Below are 27977 nucleotides of genomic sequence, written 5' to 3'. Positions count from 1 at the left end.
GCAGAAAAGTTGGAAAATATGGGATTAAATAGGTTTCCTTACTGCAAGACTTTGACCTGCTAATGAATACTGTGTAACATTTCCTATAGAGAACTGACCATGAATTTCTTTTGTCACAAGAGTACATTCTAGGGCTGGGCGTGGTGGCTCACGCCTGTAATCCTAGCACTCTGGGAGGCTGAGGCGGGTGCATTGCTCCAGGTCAAGAGTTTGAAACCAGCCTGAGTGACACCTAGTCTCTACTAAAAATAGAAGGAAATTAATTGACCAACTAAAAATATATATACAAAAATTAGCCAGGCATGGTGACGCATGCCTGTAGTCCCAACTACTTGGGAGGCTGAGGCAGTAGGACTGCTTGAGCCCAGGAGTTTGAGGTTGCTGTAAGCTAGGCTGACGCCATGGCACTCACTCTAGCCTGGGCAACAGTGAGATTCTGTCTCAAAAAAAAAAAAGGTACATTCCAGGACTGGATTCTCCAGGACACACTTTAGGAAAGGATGCTCTAGTTCCTATCTGGTCCTCCCTGAAATTCCTTTCTCTCCTTCCAACTCCATTCCCTTCAGGAATAGCAAACCACGAAATCGTCCATCATTCCGACAGATCCTGTTGCATCTGGACATTGCCTCAGCTGATGTACTCTCCACACCCCAGGAGACTTACTTTAAGTCCCAGGTGTGCTGTGGGTAGGAAAATGAATACCTAACTCTCCCTCTTTGCAGAGATAATTGCATCCCTTTGAGGGGGAGGCTAGGAAAAAGGGATGGAATAGATTGGCTCTTACAGGGCTGAAACCCTTTCTCAATCAATCCTATGCCCACTCCCTTTTGCTCCAACACATAAAATTCGCAGGGGTGTGGGCAACCTGCAGAGACTTTCTACAGGACTACTGGGTGAAGGGATGACCCTGACTCCTCATCCACTCTCCACCCCTAGGCAGAGTGGCGGGAAGAAGTAAAACTGCACTTTGAAAAGATTAAATCAGAAGGGACCTGTCTGCACCGCCTAGAAGAGGAGCTTGTGATGCGGAGGAGGGAGGAGCTCAGGTGTGTGCCCAAGTTTGGGGAAGTGATTTTACCAACTGGAACTGTGGACACCACTAATTCTCAGAGACTGGGATCTATTATGGTACAAGGTGAGCCCGGTTCAGCTAGGGGAATCTTTCTGCCCTTTCAGACATGCGTTGGACATCAGGGAGCACTATGAACGGAAGCTGGAAAGAGCCAACAACCTGTACATGGAACTAAATGCCCTCATGTTGCAGCTGGAACTCAAGGAACGAGAGTTGCTCAGGTAACTCTACCTGTCCTTATGCACAACGTCCTGGAGCTGTGCCTGGTTTAGAGATCCTACTGAACCTAGGTGCCCCTTCCTTGTCATATGCCCAACTGAGAAGGTGCCTGGATCTTTAGGCGGGAGCAAGCTTTAGAGCGGAGGTGCCCAGGCCTACTTAAGTCACACCCTTCCCGGGGCCTTCTGCATGGGAACACAATGGAAAAGCTCATCAAGAAGAGGAACGTGCCACAGAAACTCTCACCTCATAGCAAAAGGTGGGTCTCAAATTCATGAGTGTTGAAGTTCCAGCACAATAAGGGGGATACTGAAGAGGCAGCAAATAGAGGGGGAAAGATGTGTATTATACTGTCCGAGGTTAGGGAGTACTTTTGAGTATGTAAATTCAGTAATCTCAACCTTGTACTTTCCCTCCCCTACCAGGCCAGATATCCTCAAGACAGAGTCTTTGCTACCTAAACTAGATGCAGCCCTAAGTGGGGTGGGGCTTCCTGGGTGTCCTAAGGGCCCCCCCTCACCAGGACGGAGTCGTCGTGGCAAGACCCGTCACCGCAAGGCCAGCGCCAAGGGCAGCTGTGGGGACCTACCTGGGCTTCGTGCAGCTGTGCCACCCCATGAACCTGGGAGACCAGGAAGCCCAGGGGGAGTGGGACCCTCAGCCTGGGAGGCCTGCCCCCCCACCCTTTGTGGGCTCCATCATGACCTTCTGCTCCGCAAGATGTCTTCGTCATCCCCAGACCTGCTGTCAGCAGCACTGGGGTCCCGGAGCCGGGGAGCCACAGGAGGAGCTGGGGATCCTGGCTCACCACCTCCAGCCCGGGGTGACACCCCCCCAAGTGAGGGCTCAGCCCCTGGCTCCACCAGCCCAGATTCACCTGGGGGAGCCAAAGGGGAGCCACCTCCACCAGTAGGACCTGGTGAAGGTGTGGGGCTGCTGGGAACTGGAAGGGAAGGGACTTCGGGCCGGGGAGGAAGCCGGGCTGGGTCCCAGCATTTGACCCCAGCTGCACTCCTGTACAGGGCTGCTGTCACCCGCAGTCAGGTAAAGTATGGAAAGGTTCCTGAGCTCTTCCCCCTTTTCCTTGTTTTCCCCAGGGTCCAAGTCTCACCCCCCCATATTATGCTATCAATCTTAATCCACTCCCTAATCCACCCTTTATAACAACCATCCCTTCTCCTGGGTTCTTAATGACTTAAAACTTTTGACCATGGTCCCCTCATCTCTCCTGCAGAAACGAGGAATCTCCTCAGAAGAGGAGGAGGGAGAGGTGGACAGTGAAGTAGAACTGACTTCAACCCAGAGGTGGGCGATGCAGTACAGGAGAAAATGGCATTCTTTTTCTTTCTGGGTTGCATGGGGCCATAACCCCTCTTTCCAACATACAGGTGGCCTCAGGGCCTGAACATGCGCCAGTCACTATCTACCTTCAGCTCAGAGAATCCATCTGATGGGGAGGAAGGTACAGCTAGTGAGCCTTCCCCCAGTGGCACCCCTGAAGTTGGCAGTACCAACACTGATGAGCGGCCAGATGAACGGTCTGATGACATGTGCTCCCAGGGCTCAGAAATCCCACTGGATCCACCTCCTTTGGAGGTGGTCCCTGACCCTGAACCCAGCACCCTGCCCATGCCACACCAGGACCTACTCAGAGGGGAGCAGGTGAGTTACAGAACAGAAACAACCAAGTATTATACAGGGAGAGCTAAATGGAAGCAGATGCCTGGTCATCTGACAGCATTTGGGGAGACAGATGCACAGGCCACAAAGCGTTAGCCTTCAAGTCACTAGATTTCTGAGCCAGCTTCCTCCCATACCAAAAAGAATGAGTATCTATGTGGTAGAATTTCAGAAGCCTATAGTATGGTGCCTGACTATAGCTTGCATGGCAGCTATGAATTGTAGCTAAGGAGGAACCCTTAAGTAGGAGTCCAGTGCCCTAGAGAACAGCCTAGACAATTGAAACATGGAAGCAATAAAATCAGTAAGCCACTGGCCATTAAAAATGACCGCAGTGAGGGACCCTGAAGGAATCTCATTGCATTTCTACTCTTCCTCACAGGGCCCTCCCAATACTGAGGACTCAGACTGTGACAGCACTGAATTGGACAACTCCAACAGCGTTGATGCCTTGCGGCCCCCAGCCTCCCTCCCTCCATGAAAGCCACTCTTATTCCCTGTACATAGAGAAATATTTATATAAATAATATATATGCGCCACATAATCAACAGAGAAAGATGGGGCTGTCCCAGCCTTAGGTCAGGCTCGAGGGAGACTGATCCCCTGGACCAAGACTCTAGGGACACTGGCAGCTGTGGAAATGAATGGTAAACACTGCCCTAGAGCTGTGCATAAGGAGAAACTGGCCCCTTCCTGCTTCACCCCATTCCTTATGTTCAGCAAGCAATTAGGCAATAGAAAAGCCACGCTTGTCTCTGTACTCTAACCCCAAATGCTGGGGGGTGGGGGGGCAGGAGAGGGAACCATTTAGACTGCACTTTTCTGTTTACACATTTTGCACTTGGGAGGAGGGAGACTAAGGCTGAGTCCTCCCCTCTGAGGTTTCTCAGGTGGCAATGTAATTCATTGTTTTGTCCCTCCATTTCTCTGCCAAAGCCCTGGCTTAGGGCTCCGGGGGCGGGGGGGAGGTTAGGAGACTGATAGCATGTGATGGCTCAGGCTGAAGAACTGGGGTGCTGTGTAAGTCCCTACTTTTATCCTGGTGCCTGATTGGGGTGGGGACTGTCATATTGTAAACCCTGTGAAAAACCTTGAAATATAACCACTCCATGCAGGCCCAGCTGTTGAGGGTTTTCTTGATGAATGAATGGGGTAGCATATATGGTTAAGACAAATCCTTGGGCTCCAGACTCGATCTGAGGTGTCTGGACAAGTTACTACCCCCTTTACACTCACTAAATGAACATCATGTCAACCTCCAGCTTTCTGAAATTACTGACATAAATAGTAGCAGGTGCATCTTTCTAAATGATTTCACTACAAGGGTGGAAGCCCTTTCAGTCATTAGGGATAGAACTATAAATGAACAATTATTTAAAATAAGAGAATGACATTTTTAGTTTAAAATATGGAAGCCTGAACAAGGGAATGAACATTCCCAAGAAGCTGAAACCCAGTCAGATACATGACCAACTGCTTCCATGTGTATTCACGTGTGTCTTCCCCTTCACCCCTGATGGAAGTGATTTTCCTACTCTTCAGATAAATCCAATCCCCAATCTTCTGGGCAGTTTTACAAGGACCAACAAAGCATGGGGTCAAGGAAAACAGGATCAAGGGCCACAAAAAAGATGAACGTGGCAAAACAGAAGAAAACATCTTAACTGGAATAAAGGCTTCTATTCAGAACCCAAGTAGGGTCCTTTGAGAGATAAAAGGTACAAAAATAACAGCAAGACAAGAGGAATAAAACCCACATGAATCACTGTGGCATCCAGTTTCTATTCACAAAGAAAAAGCTCCAGTCCATCTTTTAATTTTTTTGAAAAATTCCTGACATTACAGAACTAAACTGAAATGTATTAATACTCCACTCTTACATTTCCATGACAAACAGAAAATTCATGAGCCAAAAAAAAAAAAAAAAACAAAACAGGGAAAAGCTTATAAAACTAAATATGGATCTCAGCATTTAACAGCTGAACAGAGAAAGGAATTAAAACGCTTTAATTAAAAAATCACGAGTGGATGATAAAGTGTGTAGAAACTGAAAATTTACAAACTATTTAAAACCTGGAATCGCTGACTGTTCAGAAACTACACAGATGGATCATGGGTGGTGGTGAACAGCAGAAAGGGATAATGGATGAATCTGCATTGTTCTAGCTGCTCCCCATGCCACCCGTCTCCGAGGAAAGCCTGTAACACAGAAACAAACAAGAACTCAAAGTTAGTATTTCCAGGGCCCAGCTACACCTCACCTCTAATCGTTCAGCCTGGTTTGTGAAATGTGAGTAGTACATAATCAGTGCTTTGGTATACAGGGAGATATTTTAAGGTTTCTTGAATTAACCCGTACCACAAACCTGATCCTTTAACCCCTACAAATCCAAGCTTCCTGAGACAAATGACCTCAGAGCTTAGGGTAACTGAGTAACTTGGTTACCAATTTTTTGTCACATTATGTTCTTTGGAAAGTATTTCCATCTCCATAGTAAGAGATGTTAAACACTTACTGAAAAATGCCACTCACAAAAGCCTCCTTTTTAAGGAGTCACCTTAAAGGGTCACCACATACAGAAGCAATGTTTCTTTACTGCTGAGCTTATTTTAATTCCTCCCAAACTGCTGACAGAAAACCAGAGGTAGGGAAAAAATACTTATCTGAAAATAACCTCATGAGGTTAATGCTGAGGCAATCCAAAGCCTTTACTCTGGAACAGCCTTGGGTTTCTCTGTCAATGTATATGCTATTACTATTAAGAGTAATACAGTTTTAAAGGCTGGAGATGTTAAAGAGAGATGTAAAGACCCTGTTGAATAACTATATGGGTCAGGAATTATTTAAAATTGTTTTAAGGCCTCGTTTCCAGGACTTAAAAGTGGCAGACAAAATTTGTTTCAACCCCCTAGCTTACTCTAGAAGCTCCTAAATCTGGTCTTCCCATCAAGCCAAATCCTTCATCCAAACATGGCCGTAATGCCTTTAATTCAAATAGGTCATTTGAAGGCAAGGTATTTAGGCATTCAGCATGCTTCACTAATACTAATACTAGGTAGCTAGAAAAACCGAGCTCCCATTTTGAATAGAACCAAATGTGTAAGACTCAAACCTTCCGCAATAATTCAAAGCCATAAGCTGGTCAGAAGGGGAAAAACCAAGGGCCAGAAAATTGAAGAGTCATTCAACTGCAATGTATTTACTTGTAAGTCAGAAATGGTTTCTCCACCCCAGCATGAAGAATAGTTAGTTCTTAAAAGGGATGGATTCTTGCCAACCTCAAAATAGGATGATCTAGGGAAACTATAGGCTCTGATTGAAAGAGTTAAGTGGGAAATCAAAGTTAAAGAAAAGAACCGCTGGATACAGTTTAGAGCTAAGACTTAGTTCATGCAAGGAAATGGTTGCAGTCTGGCCCCACAAAAGAGTTTAAAAAGAATTTTCCAGAACTTATACCAAGTCTGAGTGGGGATTTATGGGGATGGGGTATGGAGAGTGAGCTAAGAAGGGAAAACCCAACCAGAAATAATGTGTCACAGACTCTAGGACAAAAGGACCACATGGGGGAGCTCTACTTAACCTTTTAAAAAACTTAACAGCATGTAACTTTTAAGGTAGTGATAGTTAGCCCCTTAAACATCTGGATTTCTTCCCAGGAATCCTTCCTTAGGGAATACTGATTAGGTTAAGAGGCCTTCAAATCAAGATACCAGATATAATAAAACCAGGTCCCTGGGAGCAGATGGTAGCAACATGATTAAGTCCTACAGAAGGAGCTTACCAAGTGAGAGTTGAACCACCTGATAAAGGAGCAACTAGTAAGAAAACTCCTACCTGGACAACAAAGGAGACTTCATGCAGACTAGGGGCACATAACAGTAATTCATAGGCCCAATCTGGCTTTGAAGGGCCACAATAACATCAGAGAATGAGATAATATACTGAAATACTCATGAACTTTTTTTTTTAAGAACTGTTTTCTTAAAACAATCTCCCATGGGATGTGGGGAAAGATAATCAGAGAAAAATTTCTACAATGAGTTCTCCAATATCCCAGGGAGAGCATTGTATTTTCAGCACTGTGGCAATGTGTACTCTGGTTAATTGGAAGAATATCAGGACTCCTGCCATTATACATACTTAGAGCATTTATACTCTTAAATGAACGAGGCCTGTTCCCATTTGGAGATAAGAAAATGAATAGGGCTTCAGGGAGATTAGTACAATTGAGCAAAAGTAAAGCACAAGTTGTTAGCCCTGGCTAGTCACTAAGATGATCTATGAATTTTTTTTAGGGCTTTCATTTTTTATCCGTTAAATGAGAGGATCAATGAGTTATACTTTAATCGATCCATTAGGTTCCTTCCAAATCTAAGCATATAATTTCCTACTCATAACAACAGTGTTGGTGAAGAGAGGGCAGAGAATATAAAAAAAAGTAAAGAATCTTGGTTGATTAATATGAACTGGCCTAGGATCACTGGATAGCATCCTCTAAAGTTCTGGGCAATGTCACAGGTTGGTTCTTTAAGAACAACCTGAAGTCACAGAAAAAACCCGGGTAATGCTACCTTTGAGCAATGCAGACAGAAGCTGTCTAATTTTATCATATTTATCCCACTCTCCCACCCTGTCCCAATTCGGGGTAAAGAGATACATTCTCTGTATGTTTACCCTGGAAGAGATCTTCACAGTAACCATTCACCAGATGGACACCCTTGTTACCTACTGCTGTTGATAGGGTAAGGGAATTGATAAGTCAGATAAACGACTCTTCACTAATGAAGCTTTCTGCTAATTACGGAGGACCCCCAGGATCTAAACTGTCACAGGCCCATATCTCTTTGTGGGAATAATGACGAAGGATTATAAAATTAAACTGGGATACAAAAAGGCTCAAGTCAGTTGTACAGGCTTCCTAATTGAGTTACAGTAGCCACAAGTCACAAGCTCCCACCCCTTTACCCTTCACAGCACACGGTGAACTAAGTTTCTTACTGTGGCAACTTTATTACAGCTACAAACACAAATCTGGCCAAGAAAGCCTGCTGATATAGCTTAACCATTAAATAATTAATTAAAAAAGGGTTACGGACAAGCTTTTATTCATTAACACAGAGCCTAACACATTATTATATTGCAAGGCAGAATAAAGCTACAAAAAAAAGGTAACAACAAGAAAGAAGAGCAAGAACTACGGCTCTAGATAAAGAATTCAACAAGTCAGACTCTGAAACAGGCACTCAGATGAAATGGCCTAAACCTAAACAAGAGTTACCAGCCCCCACCCCCACCCAGTTATCCCAAGTAGTAAAAAGGAAACGTTCACAAGCTCACAATAGTTTGGTTCTCACCAATGTTAACAAAGGAAAACAAAATGAACCAAAAACACTTGAGGAAGTGCCTCAAGATATGCAATCAGTAGGGTGAGAATCTCTGTTTCTCGCCTTTCAGTTTGTTAGTTACACATGGCACAGCAGAGTTGGTGGTGGTGGTAGCTGAAGCCCCGGTACCCTTAGCAGCAGACACAACATTTAGAGCCAGGAGAGGGATGGGTTTCATGCCAAGCAGACTGGAGACACAAGGGGCGGTCGGAAGAGGGTTGGGGAGGCTGGAGGGTGCGTCGGAGGTCCCCGCTGTGGCGAGCGAGGGGGTGGTGGTGGAGGAGGAAGAAGAAGAAGAAGGGGTGGAGGGTTGAGAGAGGTTGATGCTGAGGTGATCAGGGATCGTGACGGAGGCTGCCTGGGAGGAGGGTTTAGCGTTTTCTAAACTGTAACAGAGGAAAAAAGGAACAAAAAAAAGGGTGGGTGGACGGGAAGACCACAAAAGGGAAAAAGTACAGGACAAAAACCGCTTCAGTTTTATCAGTGTCTCTGATTGCCAATTAGGAAGAACTAATATCAACTTCTGACAAACTGTCTCTTTTAACCTGTGTCCCACCCTCTAAATACGTATATACTTTGCCACCTTTCCATTGCACATGCTATTTAAAACTGCTATGGTGAAGAAAAAGCTGACAGACTGAGAAATCAGAGAGCACATATTTCCATGTATCTGACACTGACCCAACCCAGATGTCAAAGGAATGATTTCGGGTAGAAAATCAGAGTATTTAGCAATCTCTAAACAAGGAAGAAATGTTTCCTCCAATCCCAATGTCAATTTCCCATTCTAATAGAAAATTAATTACCCAGTAATTACTTGTGAAGCTTTTAAGTTAATCTGTAGGGATTTTTTTGTTTTGTTTTGTTTGAGACTCAGTTTCATTCTGTTGCCTGGATTAGAGTCCAATGCTGTCATCAGAGCCCACTGCAACCTCAAACTTCTGGGCTCAAGAAGCCCTGCTTCAGCCTCCTAAGTAGCTTGTACCTACCCACCACACCTGGCTAATTTTTTACGTCTCCACAGCAAAGGAACCAATGTTAGGATGGAAAGGGACAAAAGTCCAGAGTAGATCATTAATTCAAATTTCAAAGAATGCAGCATTTTCAATGAAAATTGCTGAGAACAAAAATGTAGGTAAGAACTAGGGAAGCTTTTCTGGTGGGAGGTAATATAAAATGCTTTGTTTTTACTGACCATACTTCACATGGATCTTTTGGAATTGGAAGAGAGAAACTCAAGTACTACCTATATATTTACATTTAAAAAGCAAAAATAATGTTGCTTCTACTCCTAAAATAAACTCCAAGTAACAGCAAGGATCTGTATCTCCTAAAACCTCTATGTGCCTGTATCAGAACTACAGATGTTTGCTGAAGTTTGTCTCAATAATCGACCCCAGAAGGCTAAATCTTGGAGGGCAGGAAGAATTCTCTTAAGTCCCCATTTTTGTTTACCTATGTCCAGGGACAGGTGCAATTTATAAAGGAGGGGGATAAGATGTCAACTAACTACAAAGGAGCAGACTGCCATCATGAAAACTCAAGAGACAGCAAAAATGCTCAGAATCTATTAATGAAAGCAGAGAAACCCTTCTTGCCTAGCATTAAAAAAACAAACCAAAAAACCAGTTTGATTTCTGCATTCAAACTGGACCAAGATGAGGAAGTGAAGAGTAAGCTTTGGGTGTGCACAGTCCTTCCTTTGGTGTTAAATGAAGCTTCAAGGTTTTTCTGATCCATGTCTTGGTTTCTTAAAAATAGGATGATCCTGAACAGCTAAGACATTCAGTAAGAATGATCCTGAAAACAGTGACTTTAAGCAGAGTTCTGCTTCCTTACAGCATAGTCAGTGACCTATTGCAGGGGCCAGGCAAGCAGGTCACATTTAAACAGTGACAATATTAAACACTCTGACAATATTCAGGACAAGCCTACACAAAGCAGAAGAAAACGATTTCCAGCTTTCAAGAACGTGATTCTTGCCACTTAAAACTCCCCTCCAATATACCAATTACAAACAAGAAAACAAATCCTTACAAACAGCCTCTGAGCAAAAGCTTACTACCATTTCATTCTGAACATTAAGGATTTGATGTGCTTGGTTGCTGAACAAGAAAGAAGATCTAGAATGTCTTTTCGACATTAAGTAGACAATACTCTCCATAAAAGAGGTAACACTAAGTCCCTTGGGAAATTGGCTACTAACACTGATTTAAAATGTTAGTAAGTAATTAAGGGTGTGACTTAATAAGCCCATGAGCTTAGCAAGAAATATAAATGCTCTGCAGGATGCCTATTTGACCTTGAACACTGTTCTACAATTGACAATGTAACATTAGCTAGGTATGGACAAGGGACATAAAACCTTAGGAAGTCATTAAGAAATGAGACTGGGGTGGGCGTGGGTTATAAAGTACACTTAGCATTTCTGAAACATTCCAATACCTGTATTTCCCCCTTTCCCACAAGCTCTCAACAATGGAACACATTTGCAATTTGGGAAAAATGGGTATTTTCAGAATGGCTGCCTCCAAGAAACTTCCCTATCACATTACTCCATTACTCTTAATTATTAAAGGTGCTTTGGGACCCCAAATCAATGTAAGAATAATGGTCTATATGACATGTAGAACAAGAGAGATGCATATTTGGATTTGTCTGTTCATAGGGGTGCTCTAGCAAGACTGTAGTACTACTGAAGACATGTATCATCCTCCCCACTACCCAAACCACCAAAAGTCAAACGCAAGCTATCTATATGCATGTCCTATGAAAACTTACTGCGATCTCTTTTTCTTCTAAAGATGGAGAAAATCAGGGCTAGACTTTCTTTGACCATTTTTACCCACCCCCCAAATAATCTCATATTTAATAACATACTGCAGCTTTTCCCAACATACACATTACTATATGGGCATTAATAAGGCAAAAGGTAGTGAAACCTTACCTGACATTGATTAGATATTGAGCCAGGCTAATGCTGGCAGCAGATCCAGTGATGGTAACCTGCCTATCAGTAGATCCTTCCACTGGGTTCGCAATTTTGATCTGCGCCCCAGACATCTGACGGATCTCATTGATTTTGGCGCCTTGACGCCCGATTATGCAGCCAATCAACTTAAAGGAGGAAAAACAAGGCACACCAAATTAATTAGAGTTGCATCACTAGATACAAGAATTCCGTCCCATCCCTCTAGCTTCTGCAACTTCTTGACCCATTCTTCTGTCTGACTGATGTAGGTCAGAGCCATCTATGACCCAGGTCCAAGCATTAGCTCTCCATTATTTCTGTCCTCAGAATATTTATTAACTCCAAAGACAAAATAAACTAGAGCCAAGCTGGTAAGAAACCTAGTTAGATGGCTAGGAATAGAGATACAGGTAAAGGTACATTGTCTCTGGAAGCAGAGATGCTTAAACTCATCTTGCCATGATTACTACCATACTACACTGACAAGAATTTTGACCAATTTCTAATGCTTTTGCCTTGGGAAAATGTTAAATATAGGTCTACATTTGCACTGGCTAATATTATAAAAAGCAACATGTGGTTATTGAATACCTGTACTGTGGCAAGTGAGACTGAGGAGCTAAATTTATTATTTTTATTATTCTCAATGCCAACAGCCACATGTGGTCAGTGACCATCATCTTAGAAAAGATTTAACAATCAAGAACCACTGCACCCTATGCTTTAAAGGCTAAGCTTTCTGATTCTACAAGACTTCCATTTATTTAAAACCAATTCTCTTATTTTCATTACATGCAAACCCAACTAACCATACTTACATCGTTTGGAATGGTGAGTTCATGAGAAGTAGTCTGAGCAGATGCATCCAAACCTGCTAAAAGACAGAAGAAACCAAGAAAGTTCAATGCACAGCATTTAAAACCCCACTGCTGTACATTAAACTAACAGAAAGAAATAAACTGGAAACCCAGCATTGGCTGTTGGGATTCATCACTAACTTGGAAGCCTCCAAAGAGGAAAGACGGGGAGAAGGGTGCAGAAACAATGCTGGAAAGGTTCTTCTGTACACTCAGAAGAGCTGATTTCATGCCATTTCCTGCAAAGCCCAGCCTCTTAGGGATATAGGGGGATGAAAGCAAGGGGCAAGGGAGTGTGGTATCCTCAAACAGGACCAAAATCTAAACAAGTCCCTCTGTACTTCTACCCCTTTTCTGCTTAGGATTTCCTGCTGTTGTATTCCAATTTTATCTCACCTGATGCTCACTAGGCACCAGTGCCAATAACATGCCTGTTAATGGGTACCATGGACTTTTGGCACACATGCAGTTGCTTTAAATATACCGGTATCGGATTAACACCCTCCACCCCTATCCTCCTAAACTTGAAGGTCAGATAGAATGAAATGGCAATCAGGTGAGGGGAGTTCATTTCTCCAGATTTACTCCCTGTCTTCTGCTTAATAATTTGTTCTGTCTTTTGTTTTCCAAAGAAAAAGAAAAAAAACCTCATGAGCAAATACCCATATCCATCTATAACAACACCTGGATTTAACCAGTCCAGCTTGCTATCCCTCAAGCCTAATCCTGCTCTCAGCTGTGGCTGCTGGTCTCAACATTTTTAGAAGGGGGTTGGCCAGATCCATCAAGGGACCCATGGGGGCACCAGGCCCACCCCTTTGCTCTCTCAGCTCCTCTCTGCCATGTGAATGTTGCTGGTATGGTTCATGGGCAGTGAAACAAGACTCCCACCAGTTTATTAATATAACAGTAGAATACTACAGATTTTTTTTTTTAATCATTACCCCAATAGCCTTTCACCTCTGGAGAGCTGGATTCAATGCCTGTTAAGATACAAGTGAAAATGAGTTTGGTGGTCTCATCCTAACCCTATCGGACAAGTTATTCCTTATACAGAAAAGCCCAAAAAAACAAAACAAAACAAAAACAAAAACAAAAAAACACTACACAATTTGGCACAAATGGATGTTCTCTACCCAAGCCTGTGAATAGCTGGTGGAGAGAAAGGGGATGCTGATCAGATTAAGGGGGCAGCAGTCAGGATGGTTCAAAGAAATACCAGCCTACCCTTTGCCTGACAAGCATCCCCAGACCTCACCCCCAAACCTTCCAGGGACTTTTTTCTACTTTTAGAATAACTGACCCCAAATGAAAACCACGTTAACAAACACATTACCTCCTTGGGCTTAGCCATAGTAGACAGGCAAGTTTAAACCAGCAGGATGCTGGGTAACCAAGTTTGTTTTAAACAGATGTCAAGCTGAGAGACCTTGGGATTGGCCTCTGTCTTGCACTACACCTTACAAAAATAAACACTGAGGCATCCATACCACTGAATCCGGTGTTGCCATGCGTCATGGGAAAATGAGACTGTTGCATTGCCAACTGGTGCAGCTTGGTCAACTGCAAGGAGGAAACGGGAAAGGTTGGCATTAGAAGAGTTAAAAGTCAGGGCTCAAACACATTCAAATTTGAAAATGTAGAGCTCCTGATCCCCAAAATTGACTCTACTACTCAACCTACAACGGAAGGTAGTGATGGGGCTTACATCACAATCTTAGGGATGGGCAGATTATGAACAGTAAGAGTTAGAAACGGAGTGTCAGTATAAGAGAATAAATGCATTTTGGGTGTGTGAAACAATAAGCAATAGCACTTGCCCAACAACCATCCCTTTGTGGGCTATTTAATGAAGGTGTTTGCAGCCATTGCAACAGTTGCCCCAGGGACAAGCACAGACAGGATAGGTAAACAAACTGTGCAGTGGTGCTAGGGAAAACACACCATGCAGGATTTCATCAGTATTGGGAAGAGGGAAGGAGATGGGGGGGGGGGACAGGGAAACCGCAAGGAGGAGAGAGGTTAAGAAGAAACCAAATTGGGTTTAGTATCACCATCACCACTGACTTCTAAGCTATTTTTCTCCATCTATATAAAATGTCCTGGCTGTTGTAAAATAATCCTCCTTCAGGTCTAATTTCCCCTCTCCTGGTTCCTGCCACTAACCAAGAACCAAACTCAACTTCCTAAATCTAATGTTCAGCACCTGAAAAGGTTAGTAAGGATAAAGGAAAGTGAAGAAATGCCCTTAAACAAAGTCTAAACACCGGCATTTTAAAATAGGAGCTTTTATTGGCAAGAAAGGTTTCTTGAGTTGAAGTCTAAATTTTCAGCTTCCTATCCCTCCCTATGCAAGTAAGCCCCTTTCCTTCCCACCAAATACTTTAAAAATGGTCACCCCAGATAGAGGAGTACCCAAAGGCAAACCCAATCCCCCCACACCCCCCATGAAAAGGAGAACTCCATGCAGGGAAGTACAGCCTACTTTCAATTTAAACTGTGCCCTGAGATAACATGACAATATACCATGGAACATTTCTCTTCCAGACAGAGTAATCTGAAACATGGGGAAAAGGAGAAGCTAATAATCTGAATCATAATTTAAATGTCAAAAGACAAACAAGGCACTACTATTCTCTGATTAAAGATTAATTTTTTAAGGCATGAAATGTGGGGTTCACCTTCTGAGGAAAATAATATTCCAAATGTTTAAGACCCAACTCACTTCTGGCTACTTTGGAGAAAGGAGTAAGACAATTTTGGACGGGAAAGGGAACTTTTCAAAACAAGAAGTGAAAACAAAACTTACATCTGGCTGTGGAATGGCATACTGTCCTTGAATGGTATAGGCCTACAAAAGGAGGAAAACAGTTCCTATTAAAAACCAATCACGGACAGCCACCCAGTGGGGGGGGGGGGAAATGACAGATTTCAACTAGCCAGGAAGCCAGAGTTGAACTAGAGAAGGGGGAGGCCAGGGATTGAGGCAGTAGATGGAATCTCACAAATACAGTCAGACCCAAATTGGCCTTCTTTGAACCCTAAATATGACTTTATTATGGGGATCCTATAAAGGTAGCCAAATTCCCTACAATCAAAGGCAAAATATACATATCTTAATGAAAATGTGGGAAGTGAGATTAAGCAATGCCTCGACTGACCAAGCCCCACTCTTCCTCCTTGTATATAAAATAGCCTAGGAGAAATAATGGTCTCTTCCCTCACCACCCCAACCCTTCTACCAATCATGGTGATGTGAAAGATCTGCATCTGCACAAACCTACATGGCATGTTTTGAAACACTTCTCTTTCCCTATCTTATTTTTCTCTGTATCTGCCTATAGACCTTAAGTACACTGGAAGCTAGCTGGATCCCTAACACTAGGGAGCTGACCACAGGAACACACACACAAAAAAAACCACTGTGTTCTACAGTTCTACCTTCTCCCTCCTCCCCTCCATAAAAGGCACTTGCAGCTCCCACTATGCCCTCCCCCCCCACACCATAACCTCCCGAAAAGGGAGTTGGGTCTTTAGGGCAATGGGGTGGGGAACAAGGAGGAAAGGAAAAGGGAACACGAAGGGAGGGGGAGGAAGGAGTGGCTGGTTAACAGGATGTGAAGCTCCTCACATCACAGTGGCCAGTACCCCCAAAAGTGCACCCAGGTAGGGGTGGGAGGAAGGTGAAAATGGGGTGGGAGGAGTGGGACAGGGGGAAGAGGGGGTTGAACAAAAAAAATTAAAAAAAAAAAAAAAAAAAAGTTGGTGTTACCATCTGGTGGGCTACGCGGCCTGTGTGAAATGAGGTGGGGGGGGTCAGTCCAGGTCCCCGTGGACAGGTGGTGTCCACAGCACAAAAATCACCAGCGCCACTGGCCCCCCGCGTGTTGGCAGTCTCGGCTGAGGCGGAAGGATTGAGTGAGCCTTGGAGACTGAACATCCCCTCTCACCTCTAGAGGTGGTCCCTCCAGGTCAGGGTTGAGGCACATGGACGGGGTGGTGTGGGGAAAGCTCGCACTGTCGCTGCCTGTGCTGTACCTGTCCTGTGGATAAATAGAGGATTTCAGTCTCCAGGGCTGTCAATCCGGCACCTTGTCACCAGCATGAAATTCACACAAAAAAAAGGTTGTTTATTTTTTCCTTTTTCCTTTAAAAAGGAGCTCACGACACAATTTGAAACGAGCTGCAATCAGTGAATTAAAAAAAAAAGTTACCTAGTGGCAGATTTCACACTGAGCGATTGGGCTATATTCAGTAAGAGTGAAGGGGTGGGGCAACAGAGCTAATGTCAGCTCCTGGTCAGTGTAGGATTAAGTTGAACCCCTACAGAGCCCACTTTGCCACAAAGAACAAAAGACTCAGGTCCATCTGTGGACATCGTATGAACTAGTCCATTTAAAAAGGCCCACTGGAATGATCCACAACAGGGCCACTCATGGAAGAAGCTCTAAGCTTTCAGAGGGTGGTCAAGTGAATAAAGAGGGAGGGAGGGTAGGGAAGCAAAGAGGTATGAATGGGAGGGACAGAGAGGGGGAAAAAAAGGAAGTAAAGGAAGAATGTTAAGTAGAGAGGATTGCTGCCACCCAGCATGGGACTCTGTAATACCAAATGGGAGTGCAAGAATCCAGAAGAGCAGGAACCTGGAGTTCCTGGGGAGAAGGGGAAACTCCTAAGGCTAACCCTTCCTGGCTACAATGACTCTGGGACTTTGCTTATCTTGCCTGACTATCCATACTGACTGAGATTCCCTTGCCCAAACCAGTTTGTACAAGGCTAATGCTAAAAGGCACTAATGCTAAAAGCAAGGCACTAAACCATCTCAAAGTAACACTGTAACATGATTAACTTGCTGTGTAAGCTTCTAAAACTACATGCCAAACTAAGCCTCTAAAACTAGTTCAGTTTTATTCCAATTCAAAAGAATGTGAATGAGATGTACTCCAAGATTATGCTTCTCCTCTAAATGGCTCCCAGATCAAATACGAATAAGAAGTAACTAGTTGAATAAACATACTTGCTACCAAAATCAAAGTCACTATTCCAATATGAGTCTCAATACAGTCATCCCTAGTTGTCCCTAGGAATCCGTGAGGGACTGATTGGTTCTAGGACCCCTGCTACCACACCATGGATACCAAAACCCATGGCTGCTCAAGTACTTTCTATAAAATGGTGTAGTATTTGTATATAACCTAAACACATCCTCCTGTATACTTTAAATCTCTAGCTTACCTACAATAACTAATAGAATCCAAGTGCTAGGCACATAGTTGTTTTACTATGTTGTTTAGGGAATAATGACAAGGGAAAAAGTCTGTACGTGTCCAGTACAAACACAACCATCCTTATTTGTTCTGCATTATTTTCGACCCGAGGTTGGATGAACCCATGGACGTAGAACCCAGACACGAAGGGCCAACTTCAGTATTTTAAAAACTGACCTACCTACATACTTACTCCTCAAAGACTAACCAACAAAACATAAGACTACCGTGATGCTAATCAATGCTCCTCACAAAATTCTAACTTCAGAATAAACCATGTGCCAAAGATCAAGAGTTTAGGTTTGTGAGGAAGGAGCAAGGACAGGCCAAGGGGGTGCTTTGGTGTTTTAACTCTAACACCAAAGGTCATAGCACCACAGCCCAACACACTTCCCACTTCTATTCTTGCACCCTGAACTCTTACCCCACCTGATTCGGTTATGCCATGTGGGTTCAAACCAGTGTTTATGAGGTTAAGAGCCTAGGGGACAACACACTGGAATTTGGGAGTGAAGGGGTAGGAGTAGGGGAGGTGAGGTGGAGGGAAGGGGAAGTTTGTAGGACACTCAAGTTCAGGATCCTTCCCATCCAATTTTGAGACCACCATCCAGAATCTCCTTCAGAGGTCCAACTCTTTGCTACTTTTATTCAGACCTCTAAAGATCACCCCCCCCACACACACAAAACCATGGATGGGTTGGGGACAGGGAGATAAGTAGTGGCACCAAGGCAATTTAACTTTCTTCTAACCCAACCCATCTTAAATTAACATAAATTACCTCTTCAGAGTGCCTACAAAACTTCCATTGCCTGCTAAAAATTAAACAAGGGCTTGGCATTCATAGCTTTCTCCAGTACAAAAAATAAAAACTAAAAGCAAGTCAAACTATCGCCAGAGTATAGGTTTCAGCAAACATGCAGAGTGGCTTGGTGTGCTGCTGGCAAAATTGACATTTTAGATACAAACTTTGTTCATTCTAAACCCACGAATAAGAATTTTCTTACCTGACCACCTGCAAAGATGACCGGAGAACTGGACGGCTTGGGCCGGTACGGGATGGTCACGCCCTTCGGGGGGGACTGGGAGAGAGTCAGAAGGGAAAAAAACAAAAAGAGATAAGGTTTCAAAGCTGCTTCAGCTGTGTGGCTTTAGCTCACACAGGTCAGTTAAATTAAAAAATTGTAGTATTTCCAACCTCTCATCTACTGAATCATCTCTGGCTACATCTCATCTCAAAATATTTGCAGTTATTTTTCTTTCATCAAGGTAGATGCCCCTATAAAAATCTTATGCTCTATTTTCTTTTTTGCATTTGAGAGACAGGGTCTCAGCTCTGTCATCCAGACTAGAGGACAGTGGCATGATCACAGTTCACTGCAAGCTCCAATCTCCTGGCTCATCCTCCCCAGTAGCTAGGACTATAGGTGCGCTCAACCATCATTTTTTGTAGAGACAGGGTCTCACTGTGTTACCCAGGCTGATCTCAAACTCCTGGCCTCAAGCTATCCTCCCATCTCAGCCTCCCAAAGTGCTGAGATTACAGGCATCAACCACTGCAGCAAGTTAATGAAGATGAAAAACCACTATGTGTACACATGTACATTTTAGTTGGTACTTTTTAGGATCTCACATTTTGGCCTGAATAGAAAATAAAACCAAAATTGGAAATAAAGTACTCAAATGTTTTGTCTAGGATAATATAGATAGTATCTATAAATGGTGCAAAGACCCAACCAAGATTTTTCTAAACTCTACTTCAAAATCCTACTTACTTTCCTTTCTCACCAGTTAGACCAACTCCATATCACAAATCTAAGAACACTTAATTTCCCTTAATTTTGTCATTTTTTGTTTTAATTGAATGATAGTAAATTATCAGGACCTCAGAAGTCACTCAGAATCATCATCATAGATACATTTTTCTATTCTATTTAACCATCATTGTGAATATTCTGCTTCAAATCAAGAAATTTAAAGAACACGTCAAGGTTCCATGAAACCAAAATGTAGTAACTCAAAAACTTACTTAGCTTCTCAGGAACCCAAATACAGCTTTTGTCCAAATAGTGCATCTTTCCCTACCAACTCTGCTAGAACTGCTGTGAACCAAAAGATCACTGCTGCTTAGCAGCTTCTATTTTTGTTCACAGACCATAAGAAAAGTCAAAGCTAGGGGAAGGAAAATATGAACTCAGGAAACCTCTTTCCCTACCCCCATTGGAGGCTTGTAACAGCTTCACCTAATTCTAGTGTTACTAAATATAGATCAGTCCCTCTGTCCCCAGAATGGCCCTCCCCCCATTTTCAGCATGAGCCTGAGGGCTTACCTCCAACATGACCACGCAGATCTGTTTGACACACTCAATGATGGATTGAGGAATGCCAGCAATAGTGATGGCCCGCTCAGTTGAGTTGGGGAGCATATCCCCTGCCACCTGGACCTGAGCGCCTGTACTCTTTGGGGTAGAAAGAAATTCAAAATCAGAAAAAACAGCTCATGCTCTTCCAATTCCTCCCAGCAGCAATTTTAGACTCTAAAGCTCAATGGATATTCATCCCATTTCCTATCTTAACCCTTTCAGTTTCCTTTCCCATTCTTCCCTTATTCCAGGTTGTGGGGCAATCAAAACCCCACAAATATCACTCACTGTTCGTTGTCTTGAACAAGTATTTTTATCAAGCCTATTCATTCTATGTGCCAGGCTCCATTCCAAATGCTTCCAGTACATCAATTTACAAAATCAAGATCTCTGCTCACATGACACATAGAACAGGCTCCCAAAAATGCCAAAGAGGAGCCATTTCTAGTTTCATTCCAACACCAAATTCACTAACCTCCAGGTACAATTAAAAGCTTCCATAATTCAATGTAACTTCCATAATTAAAAAGGAAGTAAAATTACAACTATATACTTCCCATTTTCCCCTTGCTCCTTAGAAGTTTGGTCAACGAAAATATCTGTTACTATATCAAAATGTAATCTCTTCAGGTATGAAAAAGAATTAGGTAGACTCATGGAAAAGTTGCCAAATTATGCAAAGTTGCTCAAAAAAATGAAAACTGACCACATGCAATAATTGGAAATTCTGGTTAACATCCTCATGTTCTGATTAAAATCTATAAATTATATTGTAAAAATCTATCTTTTATTTCCAGTACAATCAGACTGTAATCATCTCGTCAAGTGCTAATTTTTCCTAGCTATAAAGAGAGCTAACGTTAGGAACAAACAGTTAACATTTGAAAAGAAGCATGAAAATCACCAACCTCTCGTATTTCCTTGATCTTGCAACCACCTTTTCCAATGAGTGAGCCACACTGACTGGCAGGAACCACCAGCCTCAGGGTGACCGGGGGTCTACTAGCAGCTGTGCTATTGGTCATAGAGCTGCTGATGTCCTACAAAAAAAAAAATTAGTCAGAACACTAGAAGGAGAAATTTAAGATCCCTGGAAACCAGTAACTGGCATAAAAGAACCGCCTGCCCTCAAGCTTAAGGGCAAGTTAGGTCATAACCCACCACTGACAAAGAAACAGAATACCACAACCTCCTCCCTAACCTATTTGCAATTTAAGATAAAAACTATAAAACTCCTCAGAATTAGCTGGCCATAATTATTTCCATCACCCCGTGGAGTGTATGTGGTAAAGAGAAAAGTGATTGTTTGGCAAATTATAGTTGGTTTGTCAATGGTAAAAATACTGATGTCAAAAATCAATCAAATGCTTAAAGAAAGAAAATACAAGGCAACCCAATTTAAACTACCAATTCTGCCCTGTTCGTAAACTAAAAACACTACAAAGTTAAGAAACTAGACAAATTAAATACAATCCTCTGTATCACTGCTTTAATTTTTTAGTAATAGTACCACTGTATAAATAAATGACAAAACTGGGATGGGTGCAGTGGCCCATGCCTGTAATCCCAGCTATTTTGAAGGCTGAGGCAGGAGGAAGCCTTGAGCCCAGTAATTCAAGGTTACAGTGAGCCAAAATCATGCCACTGCACTCCAGCCTGGGCAACAAAGCTAGAGTGTCTCCCCTTTCCCACCCCTCTCCACAAGAAAATAGAAAGAAACTGAAGCTCAGAGAATGTACTCCAATCACATCAAAAAAGCTGTTAATCTGAAATGAAAAGACTGTATTGGTGGTCAGGTGCAATGGCTCACACCTGTAAACCTAGCACTCTGGGAAGCCAAGGCAGGAGGAGGATTGCTTGAGCTCAGGGGTTCGAGACCAGCCTGAGCAAGAGCAAAGGCAAGACCCCATCTCTACTATAAAAAGAGAGAAAACTAGCTAAACTAAAAATAGAAAAAATTAGCCAGGCACGGTGGCATGTGCCTGTAGTCCCAGCTACTCGGGAGGCTGAGGCAGGAGGATTGCTTGAGCCCAGGAGTTTGAGGTTGCTGTGAGCTAGGCTAACGCCACGGCACTCTAGCCCAGGCAACAGAGTGAGACTCTGTTCCCCCCCCCAAAAAAAAAAAAAAAAAAACAGACTGTATTGCCTCAAAACCCCATAATCTTTCCCATAACAAAATGCTTTGTCCAAAAGTCATGGTTTTAACCTAGTTAGGTTTAGCTTTCTGAAGATTAAGTGGTTTAAATATCACTTCTCCCCCTAATCATGTAGTAGCTAGCCCCAGAAACTCCTTAAGCATAAGCCCCCCCTAAAGTCAAGGACATGTTTCTTACTTGGCTAAAAAACAAATAGTACTTTTCTAAAATGTTTAAGCCACAAATTCTGGAATAATAAGGTCCTGCAGGTCAAGATAACATTTCTGATCTTGGCAAGGATAAGATTTCAGGCACTATTAAGTACAAACCACCAACCAAGCAGCACTCCTCTGCCTGTGGTATCAATTGCACAACTAGCTGTATTACCTCAAAAGGGGAAAGGGTTGAACAGAAAACCCAGTACAGTGGTTGTTCAGCCTCTGAAGGTTGGTGGGGGAAAAAACCTCCTTCTGGCAAAAATCTCTTCATATGGCTATTTTGCTTCTGATAACCTAGGTCTCTACCAACCATAACTTTTTTTCCCTTTTTTTTTTTTGAGACAGAGTCTCGCTTAATTGCCCAGGCTAGAGTGAGTGCCGTGGCGTCAGCCTTGTTCACAGCAACCTCAAACTCCTGGGCTCAAGCAATCCTCCTGCTTCAGCCTCCCCAGTAGCTGGGACTACAGGCATACGCCACCATGCCCGGCTAATTTTTTCTATATATATCAGATGGCCAATTAATTTCTTTCTATTTATAGTAGAGATGGGGTCTCACTCTTGCTCAGGGTGGTTTCAAACTCCTGACCTCCAGCGATCCGCCGCCTCAGCCTCCCAAAGTGTTGGGATTACAGGCGTGAGCCACGGCGCCCGGCCCCTTTTTTTTAAATAAATAAAATTTTCTGATTTTGTATTAAAAAAAAAGAGAAAGAGATGGGGTCTCCATATGTTGCCCAGGCTGCTCTTGAACTCCTGGCCTCAAATGATCTTCAGGCAAAGGCTTCCAGACAGACGTAGCTGGGATTCCAAGTTTAACTTTTGACACAATGTTATCAGATTGATTTTTTTTAAACAGCATCCAAAGTTGGAAGATTACCTGTATTTATGAAACATGAGCAGGGCCCCTAAACAAAAACACATTTAATTCACCCAACTTTGAGTTAGGCAAAGTACTATAGTTTGGTGAACCAAGTTTACCAAAGCAATGGCATACATTCAAAACTGTTGGTCAGGCCGGGCGCGGTGGCTCACGCCTGTAATCCTAGCACTCTGGGAGGCCGAGGCGGGCAGATTGCTCAAGGTCAGGAGTTCAAAACCAGCCTGAGCAAGAGCGAGACCCCGTCTCTACTATAAATAGAAAGAAATTGGACAACTAATACATATACAAAAAATTAGCTGGGCATGGTGGCGCATGCCTGTAGTCCCAGCTACTCGGGAGGCTGAGGCAGGAGGATGGCTTGAACCCAGGAGTTTGAGGTTGCTGTGAGCGAGGCTGACGCCACGGCACTCACTCTAGCCTGGGCAACAAAGCAAGACTCTGTCTCAAAAAAAAAAAAAAAAAAAAACAAAACAAAAAACTGTTGGTCAAAAAATTTTAAAAAATGCTTTTCACAAAAATTTACACTGTATCCCTGGCAATCATCAAAGTATTTTGTTTCAATGATTCAAGTGACTCACTTTTTAATTATACATGACCAAATTTGGGGGCATGCTACAGGGAGGAAAGGACCCATTTACAGATTTTTATGATCCAGTCTGCCCCTAAATTTTAAAAACCCTTAGGACCGGGTGTGGTGGCTCACACCTATAATCCTAGTACTTTGGGAGGCCAAAGCAGGAGGACTGCTTGAACCCAGGAGTTCAAGAATAGCCTGAGCAAGGGCATGAACTCCTACAGAAAAAACAGAAAAATTAGGCGGGCATGGTGGCATGCAGCTACTTGGAAGGCTGAGGCAGAAGGGTCGCTTCAGCCTAAGTATTTGAGGTTGCAGTGAGCTATGATGATGCCACTACACTCCAGCCAGGCAACGAAACAAGACTATCTCAAAAAAAAAAAAAAAAGAAAAAAGAAAAACAAAAGCCCTTAGAACAAGCTATCAGGATGCACTTAAAAGAAAGAGAGAGGGAGGGGGAAGGGGAACAACAAACCTCTTCCAGTTTGTCAATGATCATAGCAAAGGCTTTGAAGATGGCATTAGTGGGTCCAGCCAAAGTGATAATTCTCTCAGGACAATTCCCTTCTGAGATGTTGATACGTGCACCACTCTGGATAAGAAACAGAGCCAAGAAAGGTTAAACAGATGAAAAATATCTGAGTATACAGGCTATATACCCCTCCTAAATAAGACATGCCAATAAGCTGCCTACATACACAATCCAGATACAAGGCAAAGTCAGTGTCTTATCTCAAACACTGCTTCATGTCTCTCTTCTAACATAGCCTACAGCAGCTGCCTTTAAGTCTCAAATGAATTCTGAGACATGTCAGAACTACATTTCCTGGAATACTATGCCATTATAAATAACCAAGCCAGAAAAACACCAGCTTCCCCTATTGAGACCTTCCTCCAACCTCTCAAACAAAATTTACTTCTTTTAGCAATTTTTTTGCTTCCCAAATTAATAGTCCCAAAGTCTCCCATAACTTACCTCTTCGCGCATCTTCTTAACTGATTCTCCTTTCTGTAAGAGGAAAAGTCAATCATGAGCTCCAACTGCTATTTAGACCCAGAATGACTAAACAGTAATTAGAGTTGGAAGTAAAATTTTCTTACCTTTCCAATGATACTGCCAACTTCCTGTAATGGGGAAAATTAGTGTCAATAAGAGGAAACCCAGAAGTATTATTAGGAAAAGGAATTCTAACTGGCCAACTAACCAACTGCTATCTATGCTAATTACTACCCCCCAAAAGAACAGAAAGATTTTTAAGATTTACTGACTAAGGGGAGAGAACTTATTTTTTTCTTTGCTCAAATTTGAGTGAAGCTATCAAAGAATTATGAAAGAATAATGATGCAGGCATAATTAAATTTTGTCTATGTTTAATATAAATTATTTTTTTAAATATCAAATAAATCTTCTCACTTTATAGTTTCCTAAAATTTCGGGGCAGAAGAAATCTACATATCAGAAGCTATAGCAACCTCCATGAGAAAAATCTTACCATTCAGGTATGATATATATAGCCTTTGGCTCTAGCCACTAGTGAAGGCTTTCCTGCTCAGTGGAGCTTCCTAATATAAAGTCTATCCATTTTCCCACTACCTTCACATCTAGTCCATTAGAGAAGAGCGCTAAAGCCAGATGCCCCACAGTGCTAATCTGATGAGCTCCAAGATGCATGTCTGCTCTCCCTGGCTCCTCCCCCTAACAGTTACTATGACCCAATTTCACAAGCTGGTGAATACCTTTCCATGCATAAGTAGCCGGATGGTGAGAGTGACATTTAATCCACCTTCAATCACACCGGTGTCCATGTCGAGCACTGTTCTGGGGAGCTGGACTTTGAGTGGTCAAGTCTTTGGTCACTGGTGGGGGTGAAAGCCAAAAACTGAAATGCAGACATGGCCAAAATCAGAGGAGAAAAAGAACAGAGGAATTATTGCCCAAAGTTATTTTTACCATTATTAGTATTTTGTAGTTGACACTTTTCCTTAAATGATAGCCTATCAGCTTGTATACACACCCAGCACAACTGCATAACATTTACAGCTCAGGTTCTGTTACAGAGCATAGAAGGCGACTTTCCAGTTTGCTCTCATTAATGATAGGGTTTCCGCTGACTCTCAGGATGAGGACGGTTCCTTCAATTGGCAATGATTCTAACGGAACTGCTGAACGTGCACCAGTTGTCCTTCAGCAGAATAAGCTTCAAAAAGATTCAGAAACACCTGGAAATCATGAGGGCAAACCTCAAACTAACCAACTACAGTGAGGGCAAATGACCTTCTTGCTTCCCTGTTGGGTAGCAGTACAAGTTGAAAGCTAGAGATAACACATGTAAATTTTCTTAATAGTAGCAATTTCTAGTTAAAGAAATTGAGATATCACATTACAAATTTCAAATGTTGATAGACAACAAAGAATTTTAAAAAGACTTAGATCAACCTCACTGAAAAAGGCCTTATTCTAAGATGCCTTCCATGCAGGCCGGGGTACACTATTCCCCTTTGGGAAATGACTCAATACATTAAGTACAGTCGAGTCCTTTTCTCCTATTGCTTCTCTCAACCCAACTTGATAATTACTCAGATTTGAGAAATTTTCCTTGCTTTTGTGTATGAACCTTTAACACCATTCGATTTTTCCTCAAGTTTATTAAACCTTAAATTTCCTTCCAAAGAAAACAATAAAAACTGGCATTGCTAAAATTTTATTCTGTAATTGTTTTTAGCAACAGCAGTAGGTCCCTTTGCTACCCAGGATGGCCCTTTCCCCCACTCATCCTATGAAACAATGTACCTATCATTTCTGCTTTGGAATAACTAGTTACTTACAGGAAGAGAATTTGTTTTTGGATATGCCTTTGCCTTCAATACCTCCTCAGCACCCAATCCTGCTAGCTTTAAAAAGGTTCCGTTAATTTTACCTAATGACATTTTAATATTCATCTCTCCTCCTACAGTTACTTTTCCCTCTTCACAAAACCAGTCACCATTTTAACTCTGCTCTAACACAAGCCCATATACTAAATATTTTAAGTATTTAAGTGGCTGCCACACCATTCTGTATATAGCAAACTGTCCTCTGGCTACTTCAAGAATTTAAGTGATTATAAGAGATTATGTAAGTGCATCCCCAAAGCACATCATTTTCCTATTTTCAGAATACAATTAATTGCTGGCAAAATCCAGAATTCAATACTTTTCAGTTATGGAAAAATAGTGCTCGGTGGAGGGAGACCATTAGGCCTGTATGAATGACTTTCTTTTTTAAAATAAAATATGGTAAGGTATCTGGAAGTTTCATTCCTTATCCCTGATCAGAAATAATAGGAAGCTGTTTACAAATGCCACAATTCAAGTTCAAAAAGGGAAGAAAATCTAAAACCTATTTGAAGCCTTTTCTTGAGGTAAAGCGCAAAGATGCACTTCAAACTTCAAACAATGTAAGTAATCCAAAAAAATCTATTTTACTTCTCTCCTGACTAGGTCAATATAAGTGTACCCCATTCCAGCAATCCAGCTGTTAATCCTGCAGTCCAACACCCCTCTATAAATAGCTCGGTCTAGGTTTACATCGGAAGGCATTTTGTAATTTCAAAATTCGTTACCCCGAAAGAACGTCCTGAATAACTCGGTAACTGGGAGCCCGTCTACCCTTTCTTTCACTCCACAGCCCCCCTCCCCTCGGTCATCCAAGCATTTTCCACTTGAGAAAAAAAAAGAGCCCCCCCTTCCCTCGACTAGAAAAGAGGGGAAAAAAAATAAACGGTTTGGTCGGGGGGGGGCGCTGCGATGCAGGGGGAGGGGCCGGACTACTAGCGCCTCCTCGTGTGGCTGCGCCAGCGCCTGACCCCCGCGGGGAGCCGCGCTCACCAACCCGGCCAGCAAGCCGGCCATCGCCTCTCCCCACCCCCCTCAACCAACAAATCCACCGCCGCCCCCCCTACCGCGCGCGCGCCCTCCTTGACTCCTGCGCAGCCGCCACCGGGAAAAGGCGGGGGGAGGGGGGTAGGCCTTGCGCGAGGCCTACTAGGCCGCGCCGGAGCCAGGGCCTCGCGTGAATGGCCGGCCAAGCAGAGTGAGGTGATACGCGCTCACGAGGGACTACGCGAGGCCGGGGCTCGTGACTAGGACCGGAGCCCGCTAAGAAAGATGGCAAGAGTGGAAATAGTAACTATAGCCAGGGGCGGAGGGGAAATTTTTAAGCTTACCTGCAGGCGCGAGGCGACTGAGGGGAAAAGGGGAGCGGGCGGGAATGGGAAGGGCGGGAGGCCGGGGGCGGAACAATAGGGGCGGGCGGGAAGGCGAGGGGGGCCCCGCGGGCGGGCGGAGGAGGAAGGGGGGGGTGGAGGAGGAGGAGGAGGAAGGG

At 43.2% G+C, this 27977-nt stretch overlaps 2 protein-coding genes across 17 annotated transcripts in view; one reads left to right on the top strand and one right to left on the bottom strand.

Annotated features, from left to right (window-relative positions):
• MAP3K12 (mitogen-activated protein kinase kinase kinase 12) overlaps nucleotides 1-4905 on the top strand; it is a 16824-nt gene extending 11919 nt beyond the window's left edge. The window contains exons 7-14 of the mRNA XM_012763633.2: nucleotides 567-675; nucleotides 937-1046; nucleotides 1177-1293; nucleotides 1413-1550; nucleotides 1717-2335; nucleotides 2526-2596; nucleotides 2680-2953; nucleotides 3354-4905. Of these exons, the coding sequence (XP_012619087.1) occupies nucleotides 567-675; nucleotides 937-1046; nucleotides 1177-1293; nucleotides 1413-1550; nucleotides 1717-2335; nucleotides 2526-2596; nucleotides 2680-2953; nucleotides 3354-3452 (1537 nt within the window). The 3' untranslated portion in view covers nucleotides 3453-4905. The remainder of the gene's footprint in view (nucleotides 1-566; nucleotides 676-936; nucleotides 1047-1176; nucleotides 1294-1412; nucleotides 1551-1716; nucleotides 2336-2525; nucleotides 2597-2679; nucleotides 2954-3353) is intronic.
• PCBP2 (poly(rC) binding protein 2) lies at nucleotides 4773-27977 on the bottom strand. 16 transcript variants are annotated; one of them, XM_012763816.3, is made up of 15 exons: nucleotides 27820-27977; nucleotides 25352-25494; nucleotides 24716-24739; nucleotides 24591-24623; nucleotides 24090-24206; nucleotides 20719-20850; nucleotides 19778-19906; nucleotides 18455-18529; nucleotides 16136-16228; nucleotides 14995-15036; nucleotides 13676-13748; nucleotides 13130-13168; nucleotides 12147-12202; nucleotides 11305-11474; nucleotides 4773-5171 (listed from the first exon to the last, which is right to left on the bottom strand). In XM_012763816.3, the coding sequence occupies exons 2-15, from the start codon at nucleotides 25418-25420 to the stop codon at nucleotides 5135-5137; spliced, it is 1089 nt and encodes a 362-aa protein (XP_012619270.1). In that variant the 5' UTR covers nucleotides 25421-25494; nucleotides 27820-27977; the 3' UTR covers nucleotides 4773-5134. The 16 variants fall into 16 exon arrangements, with proteins under 16 accessions (XP_012619270.1, XP_012619276.1, XP_075863424.1 ...); XM_012763822.3 differs by having other exon boundaries at nucleotides 12147-12199; XM_076007309.1 differs by having other exon boundaries at nucleotides 25352-25471; nucleotides 27820-27973.

This window comes from Microcebus murinus, chromosome 10, assembly GCF_040939455.1.
Source record: "Microcebus murinus isolate Inina chromosome 10, M.murinus_Inina_mat1.0, whole genome shotgun sequence".
NCBI classification, from domain to species: Eukaryota; Metazoa; Chordata; class Mammalia; order Primates; family Cheirogaleidae; genus Microcebus; species Microcebus murinus.
The sequence above is the reverse complement of the archived record's forward strand: the minus strand, read 5'-3'. Positions and strand labels throughout refer to the sequence as shown.